Here is a 13,690-nt window from a genome sequence, read left to right on the forward strand (position 1 = left end):
GTTTTCGAAGGATTGTACCATTTCCAGGTTCTAGTCTTTCCTTGAGATGTCATGCTGTAATATGGTCGGTTGTATAACTGATGGAGGAAGAACCCGGGAAAACCCCGAAAAGAACCACCGACACACGGGAAGCTACTAGAAAGCTTTCTCACATATCCACATTGGCCGAAAGCACGACTCGAACCACTGCGGACAGAGATGATATGACAGTGATCGGTAAAGGCGAGTGCTTTATACCACTCTATCGGTGTGCATATCTAGTTCAATCCATTTCATCTTCACGTTTTCTGTGCAGTTTGTACCAATTTTTGTAATACTTTTGATTAAAACATCGAGATGCGACTTACAAAAATTAAGGAGTTGCAATTGCAAGTAAATTATATATTTCTGCCATACATAGTTAATATTTTCCTGTGGTTACCACTAAAATGTTTACTTTGGTCTTGGAACGTTAGCAATTTTTTAAGGTGTTGAGGCGGAAATGTCCTTTTCTTTGATAAAATAGGACTTGATGTAGCTTAATATCGTAACAACGGCAGATGTCCAACTGATTTTCCAATAGCGAACGCTGAAGTTCGTGAACGTAACCCTAACTGGCTCAAAATTTCGAAAAGACACCCCAAGTCGCCTTCCTTCTGATCTAGGAAAGTAAAAACGATGCCAGTAAAAAAGATTCAAATTATTATCCTTGTCCGGTGTATTCAGTGAATATCAAAAACAAAGCAAGCGCTGTTTTTTGTACATCTTTTTTCTTGTGTAATTTAGAAACACAATCAATATAGCACTATAATGCAGAGTACAGCTACATCACTTTCCTGGCTGGGCTTTCATATTACGATTGGTTCAGTCAATTATATTTTTAAAAATACATGTATTTTATCTTCAACTCATTCTTGGAAAATGAAAATATAATCAAAGTCGATACTGTGCGAACGATCAAACGCAGTCAAAAAATCTACCTCATTCCTCCAGGCATTCGCACAACGTTGAGCTGGTGTCGCGATCAGACTAAAGCGTTCGAGCACCTGGCGAATGCGTGTCAAATTGCCTTCATTGTCATAGCAGCATCGGTGTTTGCTCAAGCTGTTACGGTTTCTCTAATAAAAAGAAAACGTTGTTTTGCCGCCATGCTTTCTAATGTAATTAATATAGGATCTCATGTTTATCTTTTATCAGAAATATATTTGATAATCAGAGGCGGATCCATAAATATCGTTTAGTGTCATTTAATGGCGGGTTAAACAAGTACGTACGGGTTCCACGAGCAGAAACCCTAGTGGGGACCAAAGAGAGCGAATACGCAGATACTGCCTTATTTTACGCATTTCGAAGGCATACATTTAACCATCTAACTCTAAAGAAAACAAACTTTTTGGAGTGTGTGATTTAGATTTTTAACCTAGCTTTACAATTTTTTTCAGTCATATTGCTACGATAAGTTTATAGTGATGTCTAGCACTGGGGCATCATGCTGCAAACGTTTAGCATCATGTCCCACCCAGTCATATTATCCTGACACCGGGCCGATCAGTCGGAGTCCTAACACTAACCTCTTAATAATGAGCGCCAAGCTATGCAGCTGCTAATACCATTTTTAAAAGTCTTTGGTATGACTCGGCTGCGTTCGAACCCGCGACCTCCCGCATCCAAGGCGGATGCTCTACTCACTTAGGCCAATAGGCGGTCAAAACTTTTTGAAATGTTTCAACTGTACTTACGATAAGAAAATCGTTTATATCTTACATCGATAAGAAATAAAGGGTTCATAAAAGAATAAAAACTCTATTCTGCAGTCCAAGAAAACGTTTCCAAGAGCCTAGCATCTGGAAATGCAACATTCTACACACTTAATGGACATAAGATATGTAGATAACAAAATAACATTTTAACTTCATCAATCTTCATTAAACCAGGAACAGACCAGAAACTTTATCCCGACTTAAACTAGTTTCTAATCCATCAGGATGAAGTAAAATATAAACAAAATGTACAAATGTATATAGAGGTTTCTAATTTTAAGAAGCCAGGAGGAGGGAGCAGGATGAAATTGATGACATTCATCCAGTTAGAAGTGAAGACAATTAAATGAGTCTGGTTAAAAGGCATGTGTACAGTTATAAGACATGCTATCAAAAGATGTTTGATGATTAGTGAGCCGTTTTTCTTCTTACTTTCTTACGTACAATAAATAGCAGTGCTTCATTGGCAATATCAAGATCATGTGTAGCAACTCTCTGAAAAGGGGGATGGACAGATGCCTAGAAAAAGCAGTGCTTCATTGGCAGTTGCAAGATCATGTGTATAAACTTTGTGAAAAGGGGGATGGGTAAATGCCTAGAAAAGAATGAAATCGGTCACAATCTATTGTATTGTGGAAAGAAATTCTTACATAAAAATTTGAAGAATGAAAACAGGTACTGAAATGCTGTTTATAAGAAATCTCTAATTTTAATTATTACTGTGGGAGGTCGTGGGTCGATCGTGGGTTCGATCCCCGGCCGAGTCATACCAAAGACTTATACAAATGGTACTAATAGCTGCCTCGCTTGGCGCTCAACATTAAGAGGTTAGAGTTAAGACTGGTCGGCCTGGTGTCAGGATAATGTGACTGGGCGGGACATCATGATGCATGTCTGTGGCATGATGTACTAGTGCTAGACATCACTATAAAACTGCCACACTGCAGACATCGTAGCGATATGACTAAAATATTTTTAAAGCTACGTTAAAAATCCAAATCACACACAAACACACACACACACACACACACACACTATATTATTACTATTATTAGTATTATGTTTGTTGAATAAAGGCCCATAGCTCTCTTTAGTAATGGAAACAAAGAGAGATAACCCACAAAATGAAAATTTATGTTGAATTACACATCTGCAAGCATCTTGCAATATAATCAACAGTACAAAGATAATTTCTTAGAAGTAAATGCCAGTACAAATCCAAGATCTGTTAAAAAGGTCCCAAACCCAGAGAGAGAGAGAGAGAGAGAGAGAGAGAGAGAGGGAGAGAGAGAGAGAGAGAGAGAGAGAGAGGAAGAGAGAAAATGTAATTTCGATCAGGTTCCTGAATATTGAATTCCAGGCTTGGCTACTTATGACATTCTGAACTTTGTAAGAATGATTTCTCTCCATTTCCTTTTTAACATCCTAATGGCAGAATAATGTCCACTACACTATTCTGATGGGAGGGGAGGAGATACAGTTTAGTGATGCACAGAGTTAGGGAAGATAAGTAGACCCAATTTGAAATTTAAATTTATTAATTACAAAAGGGCCAGAAGAAATACTATCTATATTTTCAATTCAAATGTTTATAAGAATTTTTCATTTAAAAATATTGGAATAGCACACTAGATAGGTCATACCTATGAAATTAGACTACTCAGAGAGAGAGAGAGAGAGAGAGAGAGAGAGAGAAATAAATAAACTTAAGTAACATGCAGGTGCTTCTTTATTAGAAAAATATATTTATATCTGTTTAGTATATTAAGATAATATTGAAAAACAACTAAAATTAGAGGTTCACATTATATACCAATTATTAGTATGCCGTTTATGTCATCTAACAAAAATCAGTCGTGGTCCACATAAGCTTTATATGGTAACAATTAAGATAGTTAGACAGGTAAAAGTATCCATTTGAGATTTACAAGAAAAGGACAATTCAGTCAGCCATCATTAACAAATTAAATACATGTAATGGCTGCAATGAAGCCACTATGATCCAGTGAATGCCACTTTAACAAAGAATGAATCAAATAATGTAGAATTATTTGTTTCACATCTGACTGAGATTTCTTTGGAAAACAAATCATTGAGCAAAAATAAGGATGCAATTCAAATAAAATAATATTTCATCCAGATAATTATGCACATTGTCTAGTTCACAATCTAATGGAAACAACATGGCTGCTATAACACAGCATATTGACTGATGTACAACAGCACCTAAATGTGACCAACATAGACACTGACCATTACACAATGTCTTAGCATTTCAAAATCTACTGTCTGCTTGAAGTAGAACAGTGGAGAGCCTGATATGCTGGCAAAAAATGCATCTGCTGATACAAGTCTGTTGTGTGCCAGCAGATCTGGGTCTGTGCTGTTATAGTTGATGAATATTACTGTACATACATGTCTTGAGCAAATAAGTTAATGTGTATGAATTGTCTAGTGCATGACATCAGCAGCTTTTTTACTTATTTAAGGCAAGCAAGTTTTACAAACTTGAGTGAAATAGTGGCCATAATGTTTCACATGTGTCATCTGGTACCTAGCAATATGGCAGAAAACTCAAATATACGTAAAAACTGTATGTAAAGTAACATCATATAATGCAAAAAGCAAACTAACAAGAAAAATACATTTTTCTTTATTTAAACTCCAACAGTGAAGGATGAAATATAGCTGTTTGAAGAATCTATTATCTGGTCAAGTCAGACATGACACATCCAGTCAAATGTATGGAAAAGGATGGCATGCTTGTGACTAATGCCAGTGCATAAGAGTAGTAAATAAAATCTAATATGGAATGTAGTGACCAAATAAGCAGTAAACAACCACTAGTATTAGGCAAGAGATTCAATAAGCCAATACAAATTCAGAAGGCCACATGGGTTTCTGACTATAACAGGCAATTTGAAGAAAAAATAATTTTGTTGCTCAGAATAGCAGCTGTCTAGAAGTGATGAAATTCTGGCTGTGATTTTACATACTAAGTGAAAGGCAAACCCAAGAAGACATTTGCCATTAAAAATTCCAGCAACTTCTGAACTTTTGTGTACATGAGTTATGTGCATCAGTCTGCCTTGGAAATGGAAAGTAGCAGCAAAATAAACACGAGTCTCTCAATGAAACTGATGCTCTTCCATATCCCAAGAATTTCCACGATAAGATCAATTCTTTTTTTTAAATGGTGAGTGTTAAAACCATCTCCGATATCACTGAGTGATATGATTTTCAAATTAGCCACTATGTCAATGTAGGACAACCTAAACACCAATTAGAAGCCTTTATGTAAAAAGGACTAGATTTTCAATATGTTCATTGCAGCAACAAAATTGAGGTACAACTGGTACCATTTTCATTAGGACCAACCATCTATCTTAATTATTCTTCTGCTGAAAACCTCATGAAAATAAGAAATATTATTTTGTTTAAGTTACAGCCATACTGGATCAGACTGGCACCATTTCATTATGGATCAACCTGACATCATAGAAGAAAAATTAACTGAAAACCTCAAGTTGATATAACAATCCATTCAGAAGGAGTAGTTTCAAGATGGCTACTGTGGAGACAATATTAGTTGTCTGAATGCAACAATTTTGAATTTGGACCAAGTAGAGACCATACGAAGTCTGCAGGTGAAAACACCCTGGTTGATATGAATTTCATTTCACAAGAAGCAATAACAAGATTTTCAAGATGGCTGCTGTGGTGGCCATATTGGACATTAGATCAACACTATTTTCATTTAGGACCAACTAGACATCACAATAAGTCTCAGGAAACTATTTTGTTGATATGGGCACTCAGAAGTAACAAGAACAAGATTTTCACAATTGCCACTGTCGTTCAAGAGGAACCATTTTCTTTTGGACCAACTACATATCATAAGAAGACTTCTGTTTAAAAAAACCATGTTGAAATAACTTCCATTCAGGTGCAGCATTGATAACAAGATTTTCAAGACAGCTGCCACCATGGCCATACAACACCACGACCAACTAGACATCATAAGAAGTCTTTGAATAAAATGCCCATGTTGACATGACCATCTATTCAGTAAGAGCAGCAATAAGATTTTCAAGATGGCTGATGTGGTGGCCATATTGGATGACTGAGCAGCACTATTTTCATTTGGGATGAACAAGAAGATGGGATGAAGGTGCATGTAAAGTTTCATGGTAAGCGATAACAATCTTGTGCTGACAGATGGCAATCCACAGACAATAGGCCATCTCATCTGCCATCCAGCTCTGTGACAAGCAGAGCTAAATAAGATGCTATTTTTTAAGACAGAGGAATGTTGGTCTAGATATTACTAGAGAAAGACAAATATCTAAAAAAACAAAAGTCACTCAAGCATGAAAATTAGGTCACTGTGACCTGCCTTTGGTATGGTTGAGTTACTCTCCATGAGATGCATCCATATACATTTTTACGAATGTTGGTAATTATGTGTCTAAGATAGTCATGGTGCAACAAACCAAGAACTAAAATTGCTTAAGTGACAATTAGGTCACAGTGACCTAGTTTTGGTACAGTTGAGTTACTCTTAATAAGATTCATCCACATATCAATATTTATGAGTGTAGGTGAAAATGTAGTTGAAATAGTATCCAAGACATTGTGAGCATAACAAAAGAATGAAAAGTGACACAAATATACTAGCAAAACAATACACAGCATATATCAAACAAAATGAAAATAAAATCCATAGATAACATTTTACTTGACATTATATTTAACAAAGAAAACAAAGCACTATGTTTTGCCGGAAATTACTATTAAAAAAAGAAGGAATTGGGAATGATATTCAGATGATTTGAAACACAATGATGATGAAAAGTCAGCAACCAATGTAAGGATTGAAATCTATTTATTAACAACAGCCCCACCCTAAGTAAAACTATATTCACTATGGCACCCTAAGTAAAACTATATTCACTATGGATAATGAATTTTATCATGATTAAGTAAATGAAAAATTACTTATTTGTGAGTTTTGCACTTGAACAAGACAGTAACAGCTATAATGCATTCGATGAAGTTTGCGGGAACTGTACCACATTTGAGAGATTTGACAGTAGACTCTTAACTGGGTAATTGTGACCTAGTTAAGTGCAACAGTACTCAACTGAATTAAGTATATCAATTACATTTAGTCAGTCAAAAACAATACAACAGGTACCATCTATTGAATGTAATATAGTTGTTACAATCTTGGTAGAAAGCAAAAATTCCACATTGTTACTTACCTCATAAATTATGGCAAAAATAAGCATATTTTATACAGTACAAGTTACACTATCAGCATTATTATTATTACTTACTTCTAATACAAATTCAAAATAAACAAGCATATCAAATCAAACATATTTAAGGGACACAATGTGGAATAATTTCCATTTTACACTGCAATCTTTCTTGTGGTAATGAAATATTTGAAATTTTGTTTTTATCTGAAGTATTCTTTCCCTATTTTTGAAATTTTTACTCTCTGAAATGGAAGTATATGGATCCAGTCAATTAACTAACAGGTGATTTCATTAATATGCATCTTTTAAACCATAGCTTACAAGATTTATCTCCCTTGTGATATCAAAATGTAATCTGCTTGCAGATGGGGAAGGTTTTTTTAAAATTGTTTCCTAATCCATCTATGTGTCCATCTGTATAAGTCTGATTTGTATCTACTTTTTCAACAATCTGTCCATCATGAAATATTATGCATTTATCGTTTAGCTTAAAGATTTATCCAGAACAAAAATGAAAAATATAACAATGGCCTGATAAAGATACAGGTTATATCTTTGAAAAAATTAAACTAAAATGATATGATGATAAAAGAATGAAACCCACCACCGTTTATATCTTTTTCTTAATTCTGATTAAATCAAATTGCTTTATAATAGAAAAATAAAATGCTGAGCTTCCACATCTTCCTAATTAATATAATTGCAGTCAGTGCCAGATTGCCCATTATGCAGACTAAGCATGTGCTTAGGGCACAAGCCCAGCAGGGGCGCAAGAAAAAAAATCAAATTAATTGTTGATGATAAAATTGAGTCAATTATATATTATCATTTTGATCTGCATGTATAAGTATTTTGATTTGGAATGATAGCAACACTGTTATTTTCCATCCTTTTAAGCTTTTAATATTTTTTGTTTTGAGTTTCACATTTTGTAGCGGGTGGGTGGGTGGGTGGCGGCACCATAACATTTCCAGTGCTAAGGGCTCTAGAAGGCCTTAATCCGGCACTGATTGCAATAGTATTTTCAAACTATTAATTCAAACAATTTGGTTCAGTACTTTTTGTCAGATTGGTGTCTACAAAGATGTAGAAATGATACATTAGTGTCGTATAAGCATTCTGTATACGATATTTATCTCAGCATTACCTATACCAAACTGAAAAGAAAACCACTGTTCTAGATCTGCTGTCAAATAACTCACAGTCACACCAAGGTCTATGCAGACCCTGATCTGCCAGTGTACCAGGGTCCAGACTGTTCACAGTTGTGAATTTATTATACATGAGCAAATAGAGGGTGCGTACCAGTCACTGCTAAAACACAAAACATACTAAAAGAAAATCCCTGCCAAACAGACCCACAACCCACCCATGACAATAAAATATGTTATGTGGCAATCGTAACTGCCTGGATAATAATTTGGATGACAGAGTAGCAAAGTTGTTAGGATTGTATACCAATGGGCAGTGCATAGTGGATAGTTCAATTTAAGACAAAAGGGAAACATGGATTAAGTTTTAGCCACTTTTTTTTATAATTATTCATGCCAAAATGTGATTAATTTAGTTCCTGTTGACAAAGATGGAAAAGACTGAAATATCTTGTTAGATAGTGACATTTAATCTCTCTTTATTCATGTGTTTGCCCAGATGTACCAATGTTTAAGCTATCTCAAAATAAACTATACAAAATTAAAGATAAATAATGCGTGCTCTCCCTCTACATAAATTTATGTGCATTGTATATTTATAAAATCATATTTCCAAGTGCGTCAATGTATCACATGAATTTATTTGCATTTTACCTAAGTTTTGAACCCATCCCATGTCCTTTCAGAAAGAACTCTTGACAAGTTAATGGCACAGTGGTGCGAGTCAAGGCATACTCCATACAAGTTTCCCAGTGGAAATTCCTCATGTCGGTGTCAAGTATATTTTCCAGGAAACGCCGAAGTGGCAGGATGTGACTGTTGGGTGCATTCCAGGTTGTGAGGAAGTCTTCCACAATGTGATGAATGGCTTTAGGGGTTGGAAGATGCTGCTTCTTTGCTTTGTGTTTCATGTCTTCCTCTGAAAGAATAAAATCTGAATGGTAAGAACACTGATAAAGTATTAAATGCATCCTTGTGTGGACCACTTCGGTGGCCTAGTGGTTAGAGCGTCCGCCTCGGATGCAGGAGATCATGGGTTCAATCCCCCGTTGAGTCATACCAAAGATTTACAAAAATGATACTAACAGCTGCCTAGGTAATGGTCTATTATGTACCTTATTTTCTGCATGTCATTGTTCTGTCTGAAATGGCAGATTCTGAAAATTTCACTACATTTGCCATATCACAGAAATTTCATATATGAAGATACTGGACATACTGACCCACCAATATCTGATGTGCCCTCTTAAGTGATTGCTATTTCACAAACTGAGTCATCAAGCATTTAAAAAATGGATCAGTTTAACTTTAGTCACTTGCCACGATGACCACAAACCAAAAATGATGTGATTCTCTCAAAGAAAAAGGATGACCAGAAACCAAAAGCAATGTAATTCTCCCAAAAAGAAAAGATGACCACAAACCAAAAATAATGAAATTCTCTACAAAGAGAGCGGATGACCAGAAACCAAAAACGATGTAATTCTCTCAAAGAGAAAGGATGACCAGAAACCAAAAACAATGTGATTCTCTCAAAGAGAAAGGATGACTACAAACCACAAACCATGTAATTCTCTCAAACAGAAATGATGACCACAAACTAAAAATGATTGTAATTCTCTCAAAGAGAAATGATGACCACAAACCAAAAACGATGCAATTCTCTCAAAGAGAAAGGATGACCACAACCAAAAATGATATAATTCTCTCAAAGAGAAAGGATGACCACAAGCCAAAAATGATGTAATTCTCTCAAAGAGAAAGGATGACCTCAAACCAAAATGATTTGCAAGAATAAGATTTCTTATGTAGACCCCTATCTCAGAGAATGGAAAATAAAAATCTACCAAGAAAAATAAATGGATATATAGATTGGGGGAGTGGGGAGTCCAAAGACTGACATTATGACCCTTGGACCCATGATTCCACAATGTAAGATGCAGACCCTGGTAGTTATGATGGAGTGGAGTGGAAGATTCCACCACTCCCCCATTGTAACTGTCAGGACTGATATGTTACTTTGTATGATTATTGTACACCACCACCATAACAATTTACCAAAAGTCTTAATATCATTTGTGTCGGGGAATAGGGCAAGAAAATAATTTGGTTTTGCATTAAATGATGACAATGTATAAATAACTTTGTCGATGTATATTGCGTTATCTAGAGTAGCTTGTTTTTATTACCTTGACATACATTTACTGAATGAGTACATCGCGATGGTTGCTTGTAGCATGTTGCCCATGTTACTTGACATGCATGGGTACTTTACCCCTTGGTCTTGAATGTCTTTTTTTATATATATAGTATAAATAGTAAGGTTTTACTACAAACAGTACATAATCACTTGGATCTTGTCATGGAGTGTTGGATTGGAACCACAAAACCACAGCCACAGGGGTAAGTGACAACTGTCAAAATAATTTTCATTCCCTTGTACAGTTATGCTTTTCATTGTGTTCATGACATACTTATTTTATTATTATCGTAAATTTGATAAAGCTTCAAGAGATAAAATAACCATGTTTAACAGACAATTCACTGTTAGAATTTATTCCTCTTCACATGTAGTACTTGGAGTAGAAAGTCACATGCAGAGTGTGGATTTAATGTATTTTTTTGTTTGCATAAACCATTAGGGACATTGATATAATGCAATGGACTATAGGCGATTGTCGAGTGGATATTTATTCATTTCATTTACATATATTTGAGTATTTTGTGTCATAGCATATTTTGTATTATATATTACCGGTTTCATCTATTTGTAGCTGAAACTGGTGGAGGGGCACATGTAGGTGAACCAGACTGGAACTGGTGGGATATGTAGTTGCACCAGACTGAAACTGGTGGGAGGTGTAGTTGTGCCAGACTGAAACTGGTGGGAGGTGTTGTTGTGCCAGACTGAAACTGGTGGGAGGCATTGTTGCACCAGACTGAAATTGGTGGAAGGTGTTGCTGAGCCAGACTGAAACTGATGAAGAGTAGTTGAGATTGGTAGGAGGTGTTGTTGCGCCATACTAAAACTGGTGAAGAGTGTAGTTGAGCCAGACTGAAATTGGTGGGAGGTGTAGCTGAGCCAGACTGAAACTGGTGGAGGGTGAGGTTGAGCCAGTATGAATCTGGGAAGTTAACTGAGCTAAATTGGAACTGTGATAATTTTGTGGGTTTTTTCATTCAAAGTGGGAAGTTGAACCAGAGTGCACCTGGCGTGGGTCAGACTATATCTTGTTTTGTTTCATTTCATATAGCATATCGGTTATACGAACCGTCGTCATCATTATCATTGGTAATTTCAGCACTGTGTTGTCATCATCACAATCCTTTTCATTATCATTATATATATATATATATATATATATATATATATATATATATATATATATATATATATATATATATATATATATATATATATATATATATATATATATATATCTATCTTTCTTTTGTGAATGTGTGTAGGGTGTGTGTGAGAATCGAGTATTGCATAGATTGTTTCATTTATTATTTTTGTACCATCATCTTTTTGTACAATACACAAGTCTCGTCATTCACACATATTGTGTTCGTGTTATTCATTTAGTCCAATGCCCACTCGGTTTCAATTCTGTTACAATTTGTAGGGAGACCCTTTAGTTAACCTATCCTAATAATGCACATGAAAATAGTTCTAAAAATCAAATTAGTTACTCATAAGTTTGGACAACAAACTGGCCAAATCATGATGGACCCTTCCATGAAAGCAACAAATCCACAAGCCGTTTTCTTTTGTTGAACAGAACAACACATCATTTGCTCTGAATATTGAGCTTCCACTCAGGATGCACATATCTATTCAGGCATGATGATGCTGAGGAATGTTCAAAAACATATATTGGCTACCTTTGGTGGAACTGTTTGATGTTGAAACAGTTATTACTGGTATGTTTTTGAAGGTGAATTCCCTGTTCTATAAACAGCAATGTACCAGCAATCTCAACAAACATTCATGTAGTGAAATAAGGCTCTAAAACTGATATGAATTTTTTTTATAAAAATAAAATAAAAATAAAATGATTAATAGAACTACAAAGAATTTCAATTATAAAAGTTACATATTGTAATATCTGTTTATTGTGATATAAACAGTCAGCTGCTGAAACACACAGCTAACATAATGCCCTTGGGCATTATTTGCTATGTGATTGGCAACAGGCAAACGCAGAACAAAATGACATTAAATTCTTACATCAATGCAAATTGGTATCATAATATATCTTTCTGCCAATACGTGTACCAGACGAACTTCGTAATTTCTGATTCATCACAATGCAATATACTGCAGCTGAGATGATGTAATAATACAACTCATATCATGCATTATCATACATATACGAAGTAATAAATATAAATTATCAAACAAAACTCTCCTCCAATGTTTAATCAGAGCTATGATAACAGCACACATATCCAAATAGCAGATGTACAACTGTACATCATTATACAGAGTAGAACAGAAATTCCATGTAATCTTGGTCACCAAGATGTTTGCTATGCTTGCAGACTCTAGCATTTCCAAATCACAAGTTCAATATTGCAATAATATCAAATTCTCCACACCAAAACATATCATGATATGCATCATATCGATTATTATTATGTATTTTGATTGTCAGGGCATGGTGAGAGTGATATGTGATGATTCCCACCTGCTATGGTGCTTTTGTTATCATTATCTAGGAGATGACTGACCATGGTGTTATTGCTCTGATCGAGTAATTAATACATAAAATATGAAATTAATGGACAGAATAACACAGATCTGAGCAAAGATAAGGAATAGAACAACAACTGCTCTCATATGTAAAGTATAACAATCAATTACATAAACAAAATGAAACTGAATAAGACATTTGAATGATACACTTTCTCTTACAAATAGAATCACAAACTTTACTCAAAATGCAATTAGCTGTTCTTTTATGCATAACCTGATTGCTTCCGGTCCTTTCCAAATCACTGTAGGTGACAGGTTAGTGTTAGCCATATTTCCTCTCTCTTTCTCTTTTTCTCTCTCTCTCTCCAACCTCTTTGGGTCATCAACTATAACTTATTATAGTCTGCACTACTTGCCACTGGGTAGCACAGGTATAGAGCTATTTTTTCCTTGTGCTTTCATGACACTCTCTCCCTTTTCTATGAAGCCAAATCTCTATTTCCATGTCCCTCAACTTCCTGACACTTGTCCCTTGGACAATTTTGATGAGAATTTTGTTCTTTCTTACTTAAATAGGAACCAGCTTCTCCTTCCACAGAAAACTTGGACTGCCAAGTTTTGCAAGGAAATTATTTAAAACCTTTAATTTCATTTGGAAAACACACCCACTCAATCAGCTTCGGCAATCAGGATTAACTTTCTCTAACTGCCAAAATGTTTAACGCTCCCATCAAAGTCAGAATAATTCTCTTTAGTCTGCCTTTATTAATAGCTATTCTTGAAGATATAATTTTATGCCACCCATTTCAAACAGCCCAAGATCTCCCAAAAGTT

General features: G+C 35.2%; 1 protein-coding gene across 1 annotated transcript in view; it reads right to left on the bottom strand.

The window, feature by feature from the left end:
• Positions 1-3,450: 3,450 nt before the first annotated feature.
• The window catches only part of LOC149805933 (FAD-dependent oxidoreductase domain-containing protein 2-like), a 124,220-nt gene continuing 113,980 nt past the window's right edge, over positions 3,451-13,690 (bottom strand). Inside the window, exon 10 of the mRNA XM_089950721.1 lies at positions 3,451-9,073. Within this exon, the coding sequence (XP_089806847.1) occupies positions 8,805-9,073 (269 nt within the window). The 3' untranslated portion in view covers positions 3,451-8,804. The remainder of the gene's footprint in view (positions 9,074-13,690) is intronic.

The sequence above is a fragment of the Sinohyriopsis cumingii genome, chromosome 2 (assembly GCF_028554795.1).
Source record: "Sinohyriopsis cumingii isolate HCF-2022 chromosome 2, ASM2855479v2, whole genome shotgun sequence".
NCBI lineage: Eukaryota > Metazoa > Mollusca > Bivalvia > Unionida > Unionidae > Sinohyriopsis > Sinohyriopsis cumingii.